At 40.2% G+C, this 24,102-nt stretch overlaps 1 protein-coding gene across 1 annotated transcript in view; it reads right to left on the bottom strand.

Moving 5' to 3' along the window:
- Positions 1–24,102, bottom strand: part of PDE4D (phosphodiesterase 4D) — a 659,227-nt gene that overhangs the window by 454,165 nt on the left and 180,960 nt on the right. The window contains exon 3 of the mRNA XM_030004269.2: positions 138–373. Coding sequence (XP_029860129.1) covers positions 138–373 — 236 coding nt within the window. The remainder of the gene's footprint in view (positions 1–137; positions 374–24,102) is intronic.

Genomic DNA, 24,102 nt, shown 5'->3' with positions numbered 1-24,102 from the left:
ATATTAATATTTTATTCTTCTTTTTCACTTATTTAGAGGATTTAGAAAAGAAATAAACTTCTGTCCTAGAAGCAGCATCTGCTGTCTTCCACCTGCCACTGAAAATGTCAAATCAAGAAGGAATTGCTGGACCTTACCTACTGGACTCAGCAGATGTAATGGCAATCAGAGGAGGAATCCTCAGTGGAAGAGTCGTGGGCCTTGGGATAGTTTCGGTATCATTCTTTTTATCCCACTCTGCCTGTTCTAACTGCCTGAAAGCCAGGGGCGGAAGCTGGATGTTACGGGAGGATAATCTCCGCACAAGATAGGGCTCCATTCCCTGGAAAGACTCTTCATCCTCAGTGCTGTGATGCAGACCTTCTTCTGAAACCTGTAATCAAGGTAAAAAAATACCCATCATATAAGAAAATACCTATAATGTTAATTTGATAACTCTTTTAATTCCTTTCCATAAGCTAGTTTCTTATAAATATTATTTATATTTCACTATCATTATTGAGAAAATGAATAAGAATGACAAATGCAGTAAAAATTTTCTAGGGTTTAGATAATTTGGGGTTTAAAAGCAAACAGAAAGCTATTTTACGATGAGATTAACACACTGCTGTCTAAAATATGTACTCATACCTGTATAGGGGACGGAAGTGCTCTGCGTTAGACAAAGTTCTTTCCCACAATATGCCTGCTTCCCTACAAGTTATCTACCTTTTGGAAGAAGTAAGAGTCCAAATACCAATAATAAAATAAAATAAAATAAAAGCAGTGGTCAAAGATTTACAACTATACACCTCTCGACTGAAGACAGGATAAAATTCACCATAAATTCCCTCAGCTGTCCCAACTCTGTCTTTCTCTTGCTCACAGTGTTTTCATGCCAATAGTAAGTGATGAGTACTTAAAACAACCACTGTAGTGCTTAGAAACAGTCAATAATTAGAACCTCTGAAGGTCAGGCCCTAATGAAATCTTAGGTGTAAACATTACTTTTAACTTAATCATCTAAACCACTAGTAATATTGTCTGGGTCATGGAAGAATGGCATACAACCCAGGAAAGAAATCTCTGACTGATACTGATTTAAAGGGGAAAAAATTTCTTCAGAAAGTTTTCAGAACTTTTAATAAACAGCTCACCATTGTGAGAAACTTCTCAAAGAATTACTTTTCTGAGAGCACTGTTATTCTCAGAAGCCTGCTGTAATAACAAGAAGAAATTGGCTTTTTTCTCCATGTCTTACACAAAGTCTTTTACCATTACTTGATAATTTCCCCAGCACAGATACCACTGTCTGCACCTATTGCCTTGATTACTTTCCAGTGAAGAAACCCAAGTTCTGAGCAAGTATAAAGATTTTCTACTTCTAAACTAAGAATTAGGAATACAGCATATATAGCTATATATTATTCCACCTAGGTCAGGTATCAATAGTTTCATAGTCCCAATACAATACTTGAGACTGGTACACCAAGTATTTACCTCAGCCAAACTAGAGTTGACATGTATATTATGGTATACGTGGTGTACAAAATAAAGCAAGCTAGCTTATGCCCACAGTTTACAATCACACCTCCACTTAACAGTAAAGACATTGCCTTCAGTTTGACATGTCTCACGAGTACTGATGCACACCTGCAAGAAAAACTTGCATGGTAATGTATTTATTTTGTGCGCACAGGGGAAGGCATTATATGCAACACCTTTCCGGATAAATAATTGCATTTTATTTACACGGCCAGGTTTTGGTAGCAGGGGGGGTTACAGGGGTGTCTTCTGTGAGAAGCTGCTGGAAGCTTCCCCTGTGTCCAACAGAGCCAATACCAGCCGGCTCTAAGACAGACCTGCCACCAGCCAAGGCCGAGCCAATCAGCGATAGTGGTAGCGCCTCTGTGATAACATATTTAAGAAGGAAAAAAAGTTGCTGGGACAGACAGAAATGGCAGCTGGAGAGAGGAGTGAGAACATGTAAGAGAAACAACCCCGAAGACACCAAGGTCAGTGAAGAAGGAGGGGGAGGAGGTGCTCCGGGCGCCGGAGCTGAGATTCCCCTGCAGCCCGTGGGGAAGACCATGGTGAGGCAGGTTGTCCCCCCGCAGCCCATGGAAGTCCACGGTGGAGCAGATATCCACCTGCAGCCCGGGGAGGACCCCACACCGGAGCAGGTGGATGCCCAAGGGAGGCTGTGACCCCGTGGGAAGCCCACGCTGGAACAGGGTCCTGGCAGGACCTGCAGACCCATGGAGAGAGGAGCCCATGCTGGAGCAGGTTTTCTGGCAGGACTTGTGACCCTGTGGGGGAACCACGCTGGAGCAGTCTGTGCCTGAAGGACTACAGCCTGTGGAAGGGACCCATGCTGGAGCAGTTCATGAAGAACTGCAGCCCGTGGGAAGGACTTACGTTGGAGAAGTTCATGGAGGACTGTCTCCTGTGGGAGGGACCCCACACTGGAGCAGGGGGAGGGTGAGGAGTCCTCCCCCTGAGGAGGAAGGAGTGGCAGAGACAACGTGTGATGAACTGACCAAACCCTCATTCCCTGTCCCCCTGTGCCGCTGGGGGGAGTAGGTAGGGAATCCGGGAGTGAAGTTGTGCCTGGGAAGAAGGGAGGGGTGGAGGGAAGGTGTTCTGAGATTTGGTTTTACTTCTCATTACCCTACTCTGATTTGATTGGTAATAAATTAAACTAATTTCCCCAAGTTGAGTCTGTTTTGCCCATGACAGTAATTGGCGAGTGATCTCTCCTGTCCTTATCTTGACCCATGATCCTTTCATTATATTTTCTCTCCCCTGTCCAGCTTAGGAGGGGGAAGTGATAGAATGGCTTTGGTGGGCACCTGGTGTTCAGCCAGGGTCAACTCACCACAATATTAGTAATAAGTTCCATTTATACTTGGAGCTTGATCAGTTGCTGGGAGCAAACTATTTCTAATTAAGTTTTTAATCACAAAATCTAAATTAATAATTTAGCTATTTTTCTTAATCTAGCTGTAATGTAGTAATGCATTCCCCTGATCGACTGGCTACAGTCACTTTGGCACATAGTTTGTTTTATTTATGACGAAGGGTGCACTGTTTGGCTGCTGTCCACCCTGCAGCCCACTGAAGCCCCCAGGTCCTTTCCAGCAGGGCTGTGACCCAGTCAGTCACTTGCCGGCCTGTGTCGGTGCTTCAGGTTATCCTGTCTGGCTGCTGAACTCTGCACTTCAACATGGGCTCTCGTATCAACCCCTCACAGTGATGTGCTCGTTACCGCTGCCAGCCAGATGTTGAGCCATCAGTCTCTACACTTTGATCGCAGCAGTGGAACTAGTTTTCTGCCCACCTAGCAGTCTTTTCATCCAGCCCAGGTCTCCTGACTGGAATTCAAACCAGTGTTTTTTAAGGTTGTGGTCTCTTAAGACAGATTTGCCACAATAAAGGGGGGAGGGGGGTAGTTGGGGGGATGGGGAGAGGGATCAAACAAATTGCAATCTATCTATCTCAGACAGAATGACTGAGAAATCCAGAATATAAGTAAATGAATAAGATTACTTTTGAAGCTCTGAGAACTTTAAAAGTCATTAGGGGAAAGAGTGACATAGAGTAAGAGACATTTGATGATGCAAAGGGCTTCAAAGAGAGATCCAAAAGAGACTACATAAACATATGTATATACAAGGATAAGGAAGAGCACGCTGAGGACAAAGGACATTTTTCTTTGGATCCAGACCCTGTCTTATTATAAGGACTATTAGAAAGTCAAATAGAGGCCAAGAAGCTCATATTTGTGTAGCTCTGTGGAGAATATGAAACAGGTCATGCATCTGAATGTAGATATACTTAAAATGGTATCACTATATGAAAGACAAGAAAACTACTCACCAGTTTGATAGAAACAAAGATAGAAAACTTAAATTGCACAGCATGAAGTTACATGAGGGTAAAGATGATACTTTTATGAGCTCCTAATTACCAGATGGATAAAGGTAAACAGCAAACAATGGGACATCAAAATCAGTTGTAAAAGCTGTGAATGTTCAGAAATGCAAGAAATATGTGAAAAGCAAAAGACCTGGTGTTGGCTATCTTCCTGCTGCCTCTAAAGCATTTACTGAAGTATAGAAATCAAGCTACACAGTATCAGCACATAAAAGACCTTTCAGTTCCAATAGCCACAGCAGTAGCACATGAATGTGAGCTAGATACACTGTACACATATATAAAATATATATTAAGGTAGTGTATCATAATATGTAATAATACCACCTTTGTGATAAAAAGAAAGAATGTGGAATGCCTAATAATTTTATTAGGGCAGTATATACATTGAACTGTCAACATAAGGATGGTTAAGTAGGAACAAAGATTCTTGGTTTATTTGGAATTTATAGGTTTTCCTCTTTCTTTAACATGGATATGGAAATAATATAATAATTTCAAAATTCTTAGGAATCAGTGAATTTACATATTTTATGTATTTATAATCTACTGAAAAATTATGGTTTCTGAACTAAAGTCAGAAAGAAATATAAAAATATGATGGTGGGTATACAGATGCAGGACAGACCAGTTAAGGGTTTCTTGTAAAGCCATTTTAACTGTATGTGATCTTATGACTAATCAAGCAAAATACAGACTCATAACACTGAGGAAGATAACAAAAGTTTCTCCATGTCGATAACCGTAAGAAGCCTGCTTTTGAAAAAGGAAAGAGATGAAGGCAAACTGTGACACAAACCAATGATCAAATTTAGGAAATAAAAATTTTATGGTAAAAGTTTAATTGAAACAACCAGTGAAAGTTTTTATATTGTCCTTGACTGCCAGTCACTCACAGAACCCAATTCTAAAGTCAGCTTCTAATGTACACATCACAGTCACTACATGATGACCTTGGCAAGTTGTTGATGAAAAAGCATAGAAAACCCCCACAATTTTCTAATAAAATATGGCAAAAATCTATTTAGTTAAAGAAATCCTGCCACCACTTGAGATTCTGCCAAGGAATTACTTTACCATCATATTTCAACTTTTCTAAACTGTATGCAAAATATCTTCATTCATTCAAAAGGCATACATGATGCTGTCTGCATACCAGTTCACAGAAGCAACAGGTGATAACTCATATTTGCTTACATGAACTTGCACTGCACACTTTTTTTTTTATTTTTTTCATATTGTCCTTCTGACTGCTGGAATGTTGATCTCAGTTTAGGATTATATCCTTTAAAATGTTTCAACTGAATGGCTTTTTCATGTATATCAAATAGAAAAGAAATCTCTTTCAAGACCACAAAAGCAGCCTTTATGTTCGGTTACAAGAACTGAAGTGTGCTAATTAGAGGATTATTTACATCAAATTGTGCCTACTAACTAGGTTAGACTCTGCTTTTTTAATCTGTGAGGTGATAGGTTTTATGCTTACTTACAAGTAAAGCCTCATTGCCCTTCAACCCTAGTGTCCTCAAAGCCCAAATTTTGGTTATCTTTTATTAGGAGCATAAGGTGACCTTATAATTCACCCCCCAAAACCCCAACACCAACATAATCCATTTCCCTGAGCTCAGTAATTTTTTTCTTCCTTTTAATTTATAAATCTTTCTTTTCACCTATTTCTCTAATCAGGACCTCTTCCTTGGCTTTCTCACAGACTTATACTGAAGGTACTTCCCTGGCTGCCTCTGCTTGTCTCCAGTTCTTATTGTGACTTCCCATTATCTTGCAACCTAGATTTTAGTCAGTTGCCACAAAATCTTACTTTCACCATGTTAGTACTTTCATAGGTTTTCCCACAATATCACTACCTTGATTAGTCTCTTCTGTTAGTAGTTGATAGATGCTCTATACACCATTTTTAACTGCTTCTTTCACTGAGTAAAAGATAGCTACGATATCCAATAAGCTCTGCACTTACCAAACAACAGATCAAAAGTACAACTGTCAGCAGCTATGACCACTGTAGCCTTTTTCCTAAGTAAGGCTTTTTCAGGTAGTTAGAGCACAAGAATGACTTAATTTTGGACAGAACTGAATGTCATACAGCAACAGAGAGGAAAATCTGTCTGCACCATAATTAAAACTGTAGTACTAATAATAACTATTTCCTCCTTTTAGAATAGAGTACACAATTACATTATTTTGTAAAAATACTTTAAATTACAGCCAAAAGTTTAAATTTAAAACTATAAAAAACTATATAAGGGCACAAATGAGCCCTTATGAACACTCTTTAAGACCAAAAAACTCAAAGGAAAAAAATAATTACTCTCATATGGCATGCTTATGCAACATAAACACAAATCTACAAAAACAACACTAAGAAGATAGCAGAGTAATGCACCTAAATATTAGAAAATGGCATATTTTTAACAGCCATGTGTGCTACCTCAATTCAATGTACTTATATTCACACATTACAAAACAGTTGTTGATCACATGATCAATATAGCCATATTTCAAGAAGATCCTTGCCTTATTTATTGCACAAAATTGACACTTCTCAACTAATGAGTAGCTATTTAATACTTTATTTACCTTCATTGTTGACTGTGACTATATGCTTTATTTACTACAAATTGCACAAGTCCTGGCTTGCACACACAATTATTATAGTTAAAAAGAAACAATGGAAGCAGTAGTCAACTCATTTAGGAGATGAAGAAGCTTCTCCTAAGAGGGAGCAGGAGAAAGAATCAGAAGAGGCAGTCTGCTCTGCAGCAGAGCAGTCACAGGAACAGGAAGAGGAAGGGACTGTAATCATAGATGAAACAGAAAACACATGATCCCTATCTCTAAGTGAGCTAGGATATATGTGAAAAGGTTTCAGCCATCAACCAGGTGAGCAGATTCTCAGCTGGTTACTACGATGATGGGATATAGGGGCCAATAGTCAGGAATTAGACAGTAAGGAAGCCCAGCAGTTGCGAGCCTTTGCTAGGGATAAGGCCTTTAAAAAAGGGATTGTAAAAGGGGCAGGAGTCCTCAGTCTTCGGAGGTGATTCCCAAGCACAAATACAGGCTGGACAATGAGTGGACTGAGAGCAGCCCTGTGGAGAAGGACTTGGGGGTGTTGGTTGATGAGAAGCTCAATATGACCCAGCAATGTGCGTTTGCAGCCCAGAAAGCCAACTGTATCCTGGGCTGCATCAGAAGAAGTGTCACCAGCAGGTTGACAGAGGTGATTCTGCTCTCATGAGACCCCACCTGGAGTACTGTGTTCAGCTCCGGGGCGCCCAACATCAGAAGGACATGGACCTGTTAGAGCAAGTCCAGAGGAGGGTCACAAAGATGATCAAGGGGCTGGAACCCCTGTCCTATGAGGAAAGGCTGAGAGAGTTGGGGTTGTTCAGCCTGGAGGAGAGAAGGCTCTGGGGTAAACTTAGAGCATCCTTCCAGTACCTGAAGGAGGCCTACAAGAAAGCCAGGGGTACTTTTTACAAGGGCATGTAGTGAAAGGACAAGGGGCAATAGCTTTAAACTGAAAGAGGGTAGATTTAGATTAGATGTAAGGAAGAAGTTCTTCACTCCGAGGGTGGTGAGGCACTGGAACAGGTTGCCCAGAAAGGCTGTGGACGCCCCATCCCTGGAAGTGTCCAAGGCCAGGTTGGATGGGGCTTTGAGCAGCCTGGTCTAGAGGAAGGTGTCCCTGTCCATGGCAAGGGGGGTGGAACTAGGTGACCTTTAAGGACCCTTCCAACCCAAAACATTCTATGATTCTATGATTCCTGTTGAGTGTGAAGGACAGGTATCCCTTTAAAGAAGATCGTCCAAATTCCCAAAGAAAATGGACCACCATTGTGGGAGCTATCCAGTATCTGAGGCAATTAGCTGTGGTGGAGGTGATCTATAGCAACCTGGATGGCAACCTGGTATCCAAAAACTTGGATGAAAACCAGTGCACACAGTCCATGTGGTGAAAGTTTGTACAAAGTGCACCAACATCATATGCAAACATCCTGGAGGTAATGAGCTAGACAGACATGGAGGTGTCATCTGCAGACAGACTGGCAGAGAATCTCACTTCCTCCCTATGGGCCTGCATCTCAGTTGTGGAGAAACTGACCCAATATTGTCCCAGCAATCCAAGAAGATAGGTCTTCCTTACCCACACTGACCAATGTGTCAGCTATTAAGTCAGCCCTTTTCTGTTCAAGGTAGAGAGTATCAGTGGTTCACACTATGTGCCACCCTGTGCTTCTATCTGCGTGACCAGGGAAGAAGACTTAAGGAAGTGAGATGGTGAACACACCTGGAGACTAGAAGCTCAGGTACAGGAACTGCAAGAAAAATCAGCAGCCAGAAGTCATCCATCCAGGAAAATTACTGCCCCAGTGTCTGCTGGGCAGACCAGAAGGGCTGATTGTACTTTTGACCTTGATGAAGAGACTTATCATTTGCAGTCACAAAAATCAAGTAATGAAGACTCTGACCAGGAAAAGAGGGGCCCTGCCTTTGGCCAGGCAGAAAAAAAGGACAACCAGGTTTACTGCACTATGTGGGTTCGAAGACATGGCACATTAGACCCATAGGAGTATAAAACTCTGGTGGACACTGGTGCACTGGTGCACTCTAACACCATCAATTTACAAAGGGTCAGAATCCATCTGTACTTCTGGAGTGACAGGATACCAAGAACTGTCTCTGTTGGAAGCTGAGGTAAACCTAACAGAAAGAGTGCAAAAGCATCCTACTGTGACTGGTCTGGAGGGTCCATGTATCCTTGGCATAGACTACCTCAGGAGAGGGTACATCAAACACCCAAAAGGGTACCAGTGGGCTCTTGGTACAGCTGCCTTGAGTAAGGAGAAGATTAAACAGCTGTCTAGCTTGCCTGGTCTCTCAGAGGATCTTTCTGTTGTGGGCTTGGTGCAGGTTAAAGAACGACAGGTACCAATTGCTACCATGACAGTGCACTGGCGATGATATCGCACCAATCAAGACTCCCTCATTCCTATCCACAAGCTGATCCGGTGACTGGAGAGTCAAGGAGTGATCACTGAAACTTATTCACCCTTTAATAGTCCCATACAGCCAATGCAAAAATCTAATGGAGAGTGGAGGCTAACACTAGAGTACTTCGGCCTGAATGAAGTCATGCTGCTGCCGCCGAGTGCTGCCATACCAGACATGCTAGAACTCCAGTATGAACTGAAGTCAAAGGCAACCAAATGGTATACAACAGTTGATATCACCAATGCATTTTTCTCAATCCCTTTGGCAGCAGAGTGCAGGCCACAGTTTGTTTTCACTTGGAGGGGTATCCAATACACCTGGAAGTGACTGCCCCAGGAGTGGAAACACAGCCCTACCATTTGCCATGGACTGATCCAGACTGCACTGGAACAGGGTGAAGCTCCCAAACACCTGCTTTATATTGATGACATCATTGTGTGGGGCAACACAGAGAGGAAGTGTTTGAGAAGGGGAGAAGAGTAATACAGATTCTTTTGAAATCTGGTTTTGCCATAAAACAAAGATCAAGGGACCTGCACAGGAAATCCAGGCTTTAGGAATAAAATGGCAAGATGGGCATCATCATATTCCAATAGATGTGATCAATGAAATAACAGCTATGTCTCCACCAACTAATAAAATAAACACAAGCTTTCTTAGGTGTTGTGGGCTTTTGGAGAATACATATTCCAGGTTGCAGTCTGATCGTAAGCCCCTTCTATTGAGTAACCCAGAAGAAGAATGATTTTGAATGGGGCCCTGAGCAGCAGTAGCAAGCCTTTGAACAAATTAAACAGGATATAGTTCATGCAGTAGCCCTTGGGCTAGTCTGACCAGGACAAGATGTGAAAACCATGCTTTACACTGCAGCCAGGGACCATGGTCCTACCTGGAGCCTCCGGCAGAAACTACCTGGAGAGACCTCCAGGGTTTTGAGCTGGGGATATACAGGATCTGAAGCCCATCACACTCCAACTGAAAAAGATATATTACCAGCATATGAAGGACTTTAAGCCACTTCAGAAGTAGTTGGTACTGAAGCACAGCTCCTTTTTGCACGTCAGCTGCATGTGCTGAATGTTCAAATGGAGGGTCCCCTCTACACATCATGCAGCTGATGCTACATGGAGTAAGTGGGTCACACTAATAATGCAACAGGCCTGAATGGGAAACCTCGACCGCCTAGGGATTCTGGAATTGATAATGGACTGGTTAGAGGGCCAAAATTTCTGAGTGTCACCAGAGGAGTTGACGTGTGGTGAAGAGGCTCCACTGTATAATAAATTACCAGAAAATCAAAAGCAGTATGTGCTGTTTACAGATGTGCTGTCATGTTGTGAGGAAACATTGAGGGTGGAAAGTTGCTGTGTGGAGTCCTACATGACAAGTTGCAGAAACTGCTGAAGGAAAAGGTGAATCAAGTCAGTCTGCAGAATGTAAAGCCATCCAGCTGGCTTTAGATATTGCTGAACGAGAAAAATGTCCAGTACTTTATTTCTGCACTGACTCATGGATAGTGGCAAATGCCCTGTGGGGGTGGTTACAGCAATGAAAGCAGATCAACGGGCAGCACAGAGGTAGACCCATCTAGGCTGCCCCACTGTGGCAAGATATTGCTGCCCAGGTGAAGCACCTGGTTGTAAAAGTATGTCGTGTAGATGCTCACATACCCAAGAGCAGTGCCACTGAAGAACATTGAAACAATGAGCAGGTGGACCAGGCTGCTAGAATTGAAGTGGCTTAGGTGGATCTGGACTGGGAACATAAGGGTGAGCTATCTTTAGCTCAATGGGCCTATGAAACATCAGGACATCTAGGAAGGGATGCAATATACAAATGGGCTCATGATCGAGGAGTGGACTTCACCATTGATGCCCTTGCACAGGTTATCCATGATTGTAAAACATGTGCCATAATCAAATAAGCCAAGCAGCTGAAGCCTTTTTGGTATAGAGGACAATGGTTGAAATATCAATATGAGAAAGCCTGGCAGAATGATTACATCACACTACCATGAACCTGCCATAGCAAGCACCATGTGCTTACAATGGTAGAAGCAACTACTGGAATGTTGGAAACATAGCCTATGACCCGTGCCACTGCCTGGAATACTATCTTGAGCCTTGAAAAGCAAGTTTTATGGCAACACAGCATCCCTGAAAGAACTGAATCAGACAATAAGACTCACGAGGAGTTGGAAGTCATTGTGCAGCTGGAAAACTGTGATTTATTTGCAATCACAGAAACATTGTGGGATGACACACAACTGGAGTGCTGCAATGGCTGGCTATAAACTCTTCATAAGGGATAGGCAAGGAATGAGAGGCTGTGGGGTAGCCGTGTATGTTAGGGAGTGTTTTGACTGTCTAGAGCTTGACGATGATGATGAAAGGGTTGAGTGTTTATGGGTAAGAATCAGGGGAAAGACCAACAAGGCAGATATCTTGGGGGGAGTCTGTTATAGAACACCCAACCAGGATGAAGAGGCAGATGAAATATTCTACAAACAGATGGGAGAAGTCTCACAATCACCATTCTTTCTTCTTATGGTGGCCTTCAACTTACCAGATGTCTGCTGGAAATACAATACAGTGGAGAGGACAGTCTAGGAGGTTCCTGGAGTGTGTGGAAGATAACTTCCTGACAGTGGGTGAGTAAGCCAGCTAAGGAAGGCGACACACAAGATGTGTTTTTTGCAAACAGAGAAGGACTCATGGGCAATGTGATGGTCAGAGGCCGTCTTGGGCACATCAGTCATGAAATGATAGAGTTTTCAATTCTTGGAGAATTAAGGAATGTGGTTAACAGAACTGCTACCTTAGACTTCTGGAGGGCAGCCTTCAGCCTATTTAGAAGCCTAGTTGACAGAGTCCCTTGGGAGGCAGTTCTGAAGGGCAAAGTAGTCCAGGAAGGCTGGACATTCTTCAAGAAGGAAGTCTTAAATGCTCAGGACCAGGCTGTTCCTATGTGCAGAAAGATGAGCCAGCAGGGCGGAAGACTGGCCTGGTTGAACAGAGAGCTTTGGCTGGAACTCAGGAAAAAAAGAAAGTTTATGACATTTGGAAGAAAGGGCAGGCAACGCAGGAGGACTACAAAGATGTCATGAGGTTATCCAGGGAGAAAATTGGAAGGGCCAAAGCCCAACCAGAACTTACAGGGTCCTGCACTTGGGTCACAGCAACCCCATGCAGCGCTACAGGCTTGGGGAAGAGTGGATGGAAAGCTGCCTGGTGCAAAAGGACTTGAGGGTGTTGGTCAACAGCTTCCTGAATATGAGCCGGCAGTGTGCCCAGGTGGCCAAGAAGGCCAATAACATCCTGGCTTGTACCAGAAATAGTGTGGCTAACAGGAAGGAGCAGGGAGGTGATTGTCCCCCTGTACTCGGCACTGGTGATGCCGCACCTCGAGTACTGTGTTCAGTTTTGGGCCCCTCACTACAGGAAAGACACTGAGGTGCTGGAGCGTATCCAAAGAAGAGCAGCAAAGCTGGTGAATGATCTAGAGAACAAGTCTTATGAGGATCAGCTGAGGGAACTGGGATTGTTTAGCCTGGAGAAAAGGAGGCTGAGGGGAGACCTTATTGGCTTTCTACAACTACCTGAAAGGAGGTTGTAGTGAGCTGGATGTTGGTCTCTTCTCCCAAGTAACAAGCGATAGAACAAGAGGAAATAGTCTCAAGTTGCACCAAGGGAGGTTTAGATTGGAAATTAGGAAAAATTTCTTCACTGAAAGTGTTATCAAGCATTGGACCAGGCTGCCCAGGGAAGTGTTTGAGTGACCAGCCCTGGAGTTGTTTGAAAGACATAGATGTGGCACTTATGGAAGTGGTTTAGTGGTGGACTTGGCAGTGTTATGTTAACGGTTGGACTCGATGATCTTAAGTGTCTTTTCTAACCTAAATGATTCTATGATTTCCAAAACAACCTCATAAACACCTGGGCCAAGAAACATGGCATTGACTGGGTGTATCACACCCCCTGTCATACACCAGTCTCCAGGAAAATTGAATGATACAATGGACTGTTAAAAACTACACTGAGAGCAGTGGGTGCTGGGACATTCAAGCATTGGGATACAAATTTAGCAGAAGCCACTTAGCTAGTTAACACTAAAAGGTCTGCCAGTCACCCTGGCCCTGCCCAGTCATAACCCCCGTGCACTTTGGAAGGAGATAAGTTCTCCGTAGTACATATAAGGAAATGGCTGGGAAAAACAGTCTGGGTTATTCCTCTCTCAGGAAAGAGCAAACCTATTTGTGTGATTGTTTTTGCTCAAGAACCTGGGTGCACTTGGTGGGTAATGCAGTAAGGATGGGGAGGTCCAATGCGTACTTCAAGGTGATTTAATCCTGGGTGAAAATAATCCATGATTTAGGGTGTATGATGGCAGTGTTACATGGTGCTGTATGTCACCACTGCTGTGGCTGCCATATATCAAAGATACTATGGCAGGAACCTCTTCCTGCCAGCCAGGCTAGAGGCAAGAGGAGAAATTCATTGCAATGTTAAGCCTTATGGCCTAGCCCACAGGGGCCAGGGGTAGAGACTGTAATGGATATACCTTTAAATGGTTGTAACCCGTAATTTGAGTTGTGTGTTATAGGAAATACTACAGTAGAAACCACCTGAATCAATGAAGGACAAACCTCACAAGAAGCAGTGCAAGTGCAGCAGTGACCTGACTTGAGCTGGTTTTGGTGCCCATTAAGTCCATGCGACATACCACCTCTGCTGTCCTGAGTGACAACCATAACAGATGGAGCCCAAAGTCATACACAAAGTTAACTTAGTGAACATTTTATGGATATTTATGGACATTTTACAGACATTTTAGGGGGAAAGGGGTAGTTAATGAGGACATGTTGCGATAGTGTGGGACCTGAGCATGATGTAATTGGTATGGAATAAGGGGTGAAGAATGTACTGGTTTTGGCTGGGATAGAGTTACATTTCTTTACAGCAGCTTGTATGGAGCTGCTTTGAATTTGTGCTGAAAGTAGCGTTGATAACACATTGATGTCTTCCTTAGTTACTGCTGAGCAGTGCTTACACAGTGTCAAGGCCTTTTCTGCTCTTCACACTGCCCTGCCAGCAAGTAGGCTGGGGGTGCACAAGAAGTTGGGAGGGGACACAGTTGGGACAGCTGACACCAACTGACCAAAGGGTTATTTCATACCCTATGACATGTTTAACAATAAAATGGGGGGGAGGTTGGTGGAGGGGCCACGGCTTTGGGAATGGCTGGGCAGCAGTCAATTAGTGGTAAGCAATTGTTTTCATTTGCATCACTTGTTTTTCTTGGGTTTTCTTTTCCTCTCTTTTTGTGTTGGTTTTTTTTTTCCTTACAATTGCTTTTAAGCATCTTTTTAATTATTAAACTGTTTTTATCTCAACGCATGAGTTTCTTTCTCGCTTTTACCCTTCCGATTCTCCCTCCCATCCCAAGGGGCAGGGGCAGGGACCAAGTGACAGTGGCTGTGTGATACTTAGTTGCTGCCTGCTGCTTGACATTCCACACAGGTTTTTCTTAGGTGCTTATCATCTCACTAGCTATGAGCTTCTCAGGCATTAATTTAACTCTGTAAAATCTACTGAAGATACAAGGATGGCATTATCCCATCTTTATAGCCAAGAGTCAGAGACACAATGAGATAAACTGAAAAACAGCCTCTAATTTTGCTTCACCAATTTGGGAAAAATAAGTTTCAGAATACTTCATATTAGCTTCCCATAACATCACCAAGCGTATTTTCCTCTGACTTTAATTTGCAAGAGTTTAGCTCAACTTGTTTGCAACACTACTAGCTCATACTGGACATTCAGAAAATAAGGAAAACAGTAACTGGACAAAAAGCCTTCTTTAAGCAGTTTGTTTAATGTTATGTAGTAGCTCTATGTTCTGTGACCCAGTTTTATAGAAGTAAGTTTTCTCTAACGTAAGAGTCTATTATCTTAACTTTCAGACCATTGTTTCACTCCAAATCTTCCAAAGCATTTGCTAAATATCTTTCAAGTTCTGCAAGAAATGGGAAGAAGACTATAGTAACCATTGCTACACAGTCCTTACTGATCCTACAAGCAGCTTTAGCCTACAAGGTCATGTCTAAGAGAATATGTGATCATCACATTAAAGTTTATCCTACTATATATATTATATATCATAGTACAAGCATAAGGACACACAGAAAAATAGGTAATTCTGGCACTGGCTGATTTTTGAATGCTTGACTTTCTACTGTAGTGTTTTTTATGACAAATTTGGCATGCACCACTTAATTTTCTGTCAGAAAATAGATGGCACATTTCCATCATGGGGAGTGACATTGACACACACTTCATTCCTCAGCTAAGTGGAAACTTTAGATTAACTACAAAAAACAATGACAGGCAAACAAATATTTAAATAGAAGCAGTAAGTTGTTAGCTAGTGATCTATTTAGATCTGTAGTCAGTGCAAAATAAGCACTTTTCCAGTGAATTCTCCAGATATTCAGTACGAAGGAAAACATGAGATTTAGGAATTATTGGTTTTGTTTTCTGTCAGAGTCCTGGATTCTGTTTCAGGCTAAATATTTTAGGGAACACAGGTTATTCTTTCTCCCTTACTCCAAGACTGTCCATTCTCCCCCAGACCCTGAAACATGTTGCCATACATCATCAATGTTATGTTTTGCAAGGGATATCACAGCTTTACATAGCAGAAATGCCCATTCTAAAGGTTGCAGGGAATGCACAGAATGTAGTTTCTTCTTTGTGAGAAAGTTTACACGCCATGTCCTGTGTATCCCACTCTCCACAGAGAAGTAGCCAGAGAGGCTCAGAAGCATCTTGCTGGGGTAGTGCTGCTGATCACATCTGCAGTAATAAAGGTGGTACATGGTCCTAGATGTTTCACTATCATGTGTTTTCCACACAAACACATTACTTTCCAAACCTAAACTCAGTTTTTCCTCTAATTCCTCAAAATCTATCAAAATTCTCTTCCTTATTCAATTTTCTTCTCTTGTCCTCCCTTTTGCTTCTGTCCATTTCTTGAACCAGATAATTATTTTCATTTTATTTTCTTAACATCAGCAGAAGGCCTCCAAGAGCCATGGAAGGGCAGGGGAAGAAGGCAGACAACTGATTTCTGTAATTTGCTTTGGCATCTGTACTGGGTCTGCCTGGGATGAAGTTAATTTCCTTCATAGCAGCCCATACTGTGTGATGTTTAGGATTTGTGACAAAAACAGTGTTGATAATACACCCGTGTTTTAGCTGTTGCTGAACAGTGCTCGCACAGCATCCAGGCCTTCTCTGTTTCTTGCGCTGCGCTCCCAGGTGGTAGGCTGGGCATGCACAAGAAGTTGTGATGGGACACAACCAGAACAGCTGACCCCAATTGACCAAACGGGTATTCATTACCATATGATGTTGTGCTCAGCAATAAAAGCTCAGGAAAAGGAGGAGGAAGATTGAGGGCATTCGGGGTTATGGCAATTGTCTTCTCAAGTAACCATGATACATGCTGAGGGCCTGCTTTCCAGTACAAAACAGAATTGAAGAATATACCTTTTCTCTGTGTGTGTGTGTGTGCAAAGTTTTATATTCTGACTGTCCCTGTGCAAATTTTCACAAAGCTGGCAACAGATGTATCTGCAGTCTGAAGTATGAGAGTGCTAAGTTAATTGAAAGTTTACTATCATCGTTTAACCAGTGAAAAAGCCTCATTCTTGTTAACAGCTGAAGCATCTTGAGTTAGAGTTGTGAAAATAATTATCCTAACACAGACAACCAGTATAGATAATGTTATCCAAGGTCACAGTTAAGGCTTTCCTCAATCGTAAACAATTTATACCAGTATTCCACGATGAAATTGTTGGGCAAGCATAACAAAAGCCAGTGCTGTTCTTACCACAAAACCACCAAGAATGACAACCAAGCTTTGAAACAGCAGGTATCTCATTTGCTACATAAAGTGACCCAACATCATAACTGCTAATAAAAAAATAGCAACTCCGAGAAATAATTCTGCTCCTGACATTTCTGATCTCTGAAAATGTACACAAGAGGAAGGAAGTTCCTGTTAGGTGTCTGTTAATGAAATCAGTTAAATAGAACATTTTAGGCTTTCTTTTTTACGTTAGAGGTCTGGAAGACTGTTAATCCCTGCCCTGTAACCAATTAATTGAATTTTAGAACACAATATCCTTTTAGATACCAATTAACCTACTTCAGCTCTTTTTGTATAGAGCAGACTCCAGGCTAGGTCATTTAAAGTGTCTGCCTTCTTATTCCATTTCTTCCTTAAATCCCTCTGCTAATATGATGAATCATTTGCTGGCTAACTTAATGCTCATGAGATCATTTGCTAGCCCTCTAATTAGCAGGTATGTTTCTTAGTTCTTATCAGTAATTGCTCATTAGTAGGCATAGATTTTTGTGCAACAATAAATGGTTGTAATCTAAGGAACAAAAGTCAGCCACATATCACAAGCTTGCTAGAAAATAAAAGAAGAAAAAAAGAAGTCAAAAAGTAAAGAGTCTTGACACAGAAATACAGATTGGTTTTTGTTGCCATTTCTCTGCAGGCCTCTTGACAGACTTAACAAGATTATCTATTTCTTACCTTCCTTAGAGTTTCTTTGAAAAACATTTTTTAGAAGTATTGCAGTATGCATCTCTAACAAAGTAGTTGTGCAGTGCCAGTTCTTGAATCATCCATAACCAACCCACCCTGACACACCCTCCCATCCCCTCCATCTGCTGCTCAATCTTGTGACGTGGATCAAATGACTACTGACATCCTAAAGTTTATCCATTCTCTTCCAAGAACAAATAGGGAGACTTCCAAGTGCTTAAAAAAACCCAACACTGCAGTCATTCTTTTAACAACTTTGACATGCCAGCAGAGTGCTCTTTAAAAGAATACTAATTGGGGAAAAAAGTTACAGCTTCTGAACCTCTGTGTGTTCTTGCATTACCATGTAACAATATACATTATGCCCACACAATGAATTAAACTAGAAGGTAGCTGAAAAATAGGTAAAAATAATCACCCCGGTTTGTTTATTTGCAGCCCAGAGGCATACTGAGTACCAAAGTGCCAGAAAACACAACAAAATTTCATTTTTGATGTTTGACATGAAGCAAAAAATTTCTCCTAATGAATGATGGGGTTGTTTCTAGCCCACCTACAGAACAACTTCGTGACTCAGCTTTGTGGTTCATTTGAGTCAGAAAATAATAATCTCTAATAATTCTACTTTCTTCCCCACAAAATAATTCTCTCATTTGCACCTAAATATTTTGAGTAAACTGCCCAAATATTTGTTTTATACTTCTACTTAGAATAATTATTATTTTATGCTTTACTAGAAGCTGACATAGTAGTATTTATGATAACTTAAAGTGTTCAAACAGTTCACCTAAACAGACAGTGAGTGGCTACTGACTGTTTTAAATGCCAGTTATACATTTACAGGACACAAAGAATAGGTGCTGGCTTGAGAGTACTAATATCTGGACTTTCTTCTCCGCTTCACTATGGATGTTCATTGTTACACTAGAAATAATTTCACCATCACCATGCCTTGGCTTCTGTACCTGAAGAACTGATATAATTATTCCCATCTAGCTATTATGTGTTTGAGATCCACTAGCACTGTTTATTAGCATAGCTATTTTAGATCTAGACTAAATACACTATCCTTCTTTCAGGCAATTCTCTACTTTCCATTCCTACATATTCTCCACTTCTTCCTCACCAATAACAATTTTAATACTTTGAAAGTATAACCCAAGGAAATATCAAACCAGTAAAATGTTCTTGCTTTTGGATTCTTTAATTTTTATTAAAAAGTAAATGAGCCTATATTATTCACAGACCATTTCAGTGTTGTCTTTCACTGTAACTAGATTCATTGTTCCTCATTATTTGCACTACAGAAAAAGAGAAAACAATGATGATCCATACTCTTAATCTCATAGTTAAATAAAATGAACTTTTATACAGACAGGCAATTTTTTCCTTCTTTTGTCTACAATGCAAATATTTTTAGTGGAAAAATACCTCTAAAATATGTCCAGAATAAGTTTTTTGCTATATCATCCTTCAAGTGTTTTAAAATAATTACACCATTTAAAATGTGATTATGTATCTCAGCACAAGTTAAGAAGTATTAATGTACATAAGAAAATGAACAATTCTTAGTGATAGTATCGTTAATTAGATGGAGATGGTGGAATTGTTAATGGTGCAAGAAATACCCATGTTTATTTCTGTTCTGCATTTAGAAGGTTGAAAATGATTTATTCAAGGCAAATGAAAAGGAAATACTTTCCAGGCCATTAATATGGAAAGTTTTCTAAGAAAAAAAGTTTTCATTCAATAGATCGAATGATTTCCACAGAAAAACCCTAGAAAAGTTAGCAGAGAGTCCTTTAGCTCTTCTAACAATAACAAATTCTAGAAAACAAGGGAATTCTGAAAAGGCAAAGAGGACAAATTAGATGACCCAAATTCCAATAGAAGACTGAGCCTACCAACATCACAAAAAGAAATAAATCCTATTGCTATAAAGATGTAAGAATAATCCAGTGAATCTGACTTTACAGGAAACAAATCTTCTCAAACAAACCATTGATTGGCATTTTGGTTGTACATACAACAGAGTTTTGTAAAGCACTGACATGAAACTGATGGCAAAAATAATGCTATATGAATATGATTGTCTCTGAGGCAGATACCCTGGGAACTTGCTACAGGATTTTCAGGTTCCCAGCCCCATTTCCATGAGGTTTTACGATTTTTAATTTAGCAGAGAACTGAGCTCTAGCTCAGTAAACACTTCCTGGTCCTGAGCTTTATTCTTAGAATCACAGAATCATAGAATCATTTCAGTCGGAAAAGACCCTTAAGATCATTGAGTCCAACCATTAACACTGCCAAGTCCACAACTAAACCATATCCTTAAGCTCCCCATCTACATATCTACATCTTTTAAATACCTCTAGGGATGGTGACTCAACCAATTCTCTGGGCAGCCTGTTCCAATGCTTGATAACCCTTTTGGTGAAGAAGTTTTTCCTAATATTCAATCTAAACCTCCCCTGGCACAACTTGAGCCCATTTCCTCTTGTCCTATCACTTGTTACTTGGGAAAAGGTAGGGTAGGTCTATCCCAGAGGTACAAAATCCAAGGCTCCAGCCTCAGGACTGTGTGTGTATTTCTGAAATCTCAGCCCAGGTGTTTGATGTAATAGACAGCTTTCCTGGGCCTGCACTTCTTCAATCAGAAATTTTCCTACAAGCTCCTCTTTTTTATCTCTAGAGACTATTTGTCTGACAGTACAAGTTTTTTGAAAGGATGCCTGCGGTTAGGCAGATGCTCAGCAATGAAAAAAAAAAAAAAATCATGCCAAAAGCAAGGGAAAAAAAAACCTGAAGCAAGTTATTCAAAGTCATGGTGATGATATAAACAGTTTTGAATTTCAGATCAGTTCATATAGGAGATTATGCCAAGAGTACTGCATTCTCTGCTGCACACATAATGAAAAACTGTAGGTATACAGACTTAGGTTTTGTGGGCTTCAGTAAGGCAGAAGTACACTGACTTCAGCTTCATGATGCATTGTCAGTTGCGTAGGAGGTCCTCCTTCAGTAATAATCTCAAATCCTATCGAATTCAGTAACTAAGCTAAGAACATGTGTCAGGCAGCTGCTGACATACTTGTCCAAATGTTCCAAAAATGGTAGTACAAGACTTAGCCTCTCAATGGCAGTTGAAAAATCAAGAAACAAAGGCTCACTCATACTAGCCCTAATTGTTTGGTACCTGTTGTTGTAAAAAAATCAGCTTGTTTACTGTTACCTGCAGTTCTCCAGCTAACTGAACTCAGGTGGACTGCCCTCTGCATGGGAAGAAAGCTGAGATGAACACCATGCAAAAAGTAGAGTTCCTAAAATGGAAAAATGCTTCCTCCATTCCTTTTCATAGTGAAAAGAGTTATGTGGCACCACAGACGTCAAATCTTTCAGGATAAATGAAAGCTTTGAAATAGATGCTTTACTTACTGCTGTAAATGCACCTTTCTGACAGGGGCATACAAGAGGAAGCTGACAAAAAATTCATGTCAATATTTTTCTTTTAGCTCCTGAATCCCTCTTTGGACATTTCAACAAGTAACTTGATTACCAGAAGTCCTGGAATGAAGTTCTTTTATTGATCTTGTCCAACTTCTGGAAATAAGACTATTCATTACTAAGTTTCTTCCAATATATGTCCTGAAATAACGCCATGACGTTCCAAGCACATTACAAAATGCTGGGGAACCCTGATAGTGGAGCTTGATTGTATCACATGGACATAGAAAAAGAGCGGACAGAAGTCCTTCTATGCCATTTGTTTCCCAAAAGGGAAATTCATCTTTTTTAATGCTATGCCAGATACAACTCTGAGAATAGAGCTTTTCCCACAAGTCTTTACCTCCTACTTTTCAACTCCAAAAATCATAGTTATTTAGCAGCTCATATGATCACTTGGGTACATGCACTAAAATACAGATTTGGCCTCTCTATATTTCCATTATATGTTTTGACATTTTTCAGGCTTAGATATTGCCAAGTTTGCAAAATCAAATCCATTTTGGTTGAACACTGAGCAGCTATCAGATATTAATCACTGAGCAAGATTAATATCAGAGAAAATCTGATCATTCTCTAGTAAACTTCAGGCTCTAGGACCCAAGAGAGTCTTCCATTGCAGATTCTTTAACTTCACAGATATGTAACTGTAAAAAGGTATTTACATTGTGCTTACACACTGTTATCCCAGAATTTAAAGATGTCTTTAGTACATTTCCAAGGAGTTAGTTTACGAAGTCTGGTAAACTATAGGACTGAGTCTTCATTTCCACCTTGGAGAAGATAAAGGTTTTTGTCTTTCTTACACAACCTCTCTTAGAAAAAAGTTTTGGACACTTTAATTTTTCATATCAATATTTCTGGATTATAGTCTTCCAACCATACAGCTATTACATTGCTGTCATATAGAAAAAGTATGCCAAGTTGATTTGTTTCAAATAGCCGGTATAATTCCTTTTCCTTTAACTCTACATATCTTTGGTTTTGAACAAAAAAAAGACTAAAAAATGAAGATTTCTTAAGAACTGGTAGATTCATTGACCAACAATATGTTCTACAGACCTAATAACTAGACAAAAATACAGAAGAGGATATTTACAGATCAAGACTAATAAATACAAAATAGCCAAACAATCATTACTAAAAGTTAACACTAGATCCTACAAATTTGTCCACGCATATATGTCACATACCTCATATTTTATCTCCGATGTTCCTGTACATAACAGACAGAAATACAGAACTTTTGCACAAACTAGAAGTAAACTTATAGAACACCAGTCTTCTGCAGAAACATAAGTAGCTATAGAAATGAGTGAGCATGTTCAACAAATTCATTCCTTATATGTGCATTCTGCAGATCATCACAGACTCTGCTGAAGAAGTATTTTACATCAACCTGGTGAAAATTTTCTATGCTTTTATGTTTCTGTAGATCTACAGAAGATAGACACAAAGGAGACACAGAGTTAAAAATTACAAATATGCTATCTCCATCAGGGACTTTACAGCAATTATTACATTTTTCTCTTTTGTTTTTACAATAAAGACATAAACATACAAAAGGCGGAAAAGGTGTCAGGAAAGAAGAGAATGTAGGCACATTGTAACATTGTTACTATGATTCAACAAAGTACTGTTCATCATACAGAGCAAATGGTTACATATGTACTCTTATGTTCTCACAAATGCAAAGTAAAACATGTTATCCTCAGTGTCAGTGAAGTAAGTTTTGTCTTTTTTTGACTACAGACACCACCTTTGTTCGTTTCTTCCACCCTTGCTACCATGCAAAAATTGCATGACTGAGTTTTTCAGGACATTCACACATCTGAATCTCTCCGCAAAATTTCCTCAAAGATGCTCTTTCTGTTGACCCAACTTTTCTGTTGACACAACTGATAATCTTTGCGAAGATTTCCATCACCAGGACAAGAAAGCAGCATGTTCTGTGGCAGTCTTGCTGAAGAAAAAAATGTGTAAAAGAAATTTTCACTCCAGCAAGAAAGGATAAATAAAGCTAGTTCCATGGTTATCTGTTACATGCAGCACAAGCTTAGAAACTTAGCTCCCTGGACAAAAGGAACATTTCATGTAGAAAAGCTACAGGTTCTTTTCTGGAAGTGAGTTTTACTGGAATATGTTTTGTGACTTACCTAAGCAAAACTTTGTTGAGTTTAAGAAAAGAATTCTGTTAATCCTCTTTGTACACAGATGACATATAACCCACTACTTGTAAAAAGTCTGTAGAAAGCAGTATCACACTTCCAAAATGCTCTTTTTTAGTGTTGTGAGACTATAGGTTTTTCATAGGCTGGTTTCTGGATTAACCTGTTTTTTTAATCCTCTCTCTGTGAATGGAGCTGAGAAACATAGTAAACTGCCTAACTTGTAGGGAAAATAAATTTTAGTCAGATAGGAGTGAAATGGAATAAAATATCCTATCATTTAAAAGAAAAGTTATAGAAAAAAGTAATACTGAAAAACCGTACAACAGAATGAATTACCACCTTGAATAGAGACCTCTGGTTGCACCAACAGGAAGAAACAATAGATTCTGATCTAGATATAATCCATCTCAGCTACACCTAACCCTGCTATTATGCTGCTTTATAAACTTGCAAATTAAAATTTACTTTTATAAAATTTTAGAATTTTATAAATTTTAGCAGACTGTAAAAAAAAAGAAACAACAAAGTTTAGATAAGCAGATGATATCTAGAATTAGCTTCCTTGAAATTTTTAATTTTCTTAGAGAAAAACCTACCAGAGGTAGTTGAACTAAATAAAATAACACAAAACAAAATAAAAGAAAATAATGTTCTATAATAACACAACTAGACATTATTCCATGCTGTACTTTAACAAGTATTCCTGAAAGATGCTAAACTATAATTAAAGAAATTTGAGCGCGAAGCTTCTATATATCAAAACTGATTTTTTCAAGTGCTGTTTTCTAAGGTGTTGTTTTATTACAACCTTTTTATGATCCGGGACCAGAGATGCCTTGAAGGAATCCATCTATTGTCTAAAAGGGAAAACCACTTCATC

The sequence above is a fragment of the Aquila chrysaetos genome, chromosome Z (assembly GCF_900496995.4).
Source record: "Aquila chrysaetos chrysaetos chromosome Z, bAquChr1.4, whole genome shotgun sequence".
In the NCBI taxonomy this organism is placed as follows: Eukaryota; Metazoa; Chordata; class Aves; order Accipitriformes; family Accipitridae; genus Aquila; species Aquila chrysaetos.
This window is presented reverse-complemented; position numbering and strand designations above follow the sequence as displayed.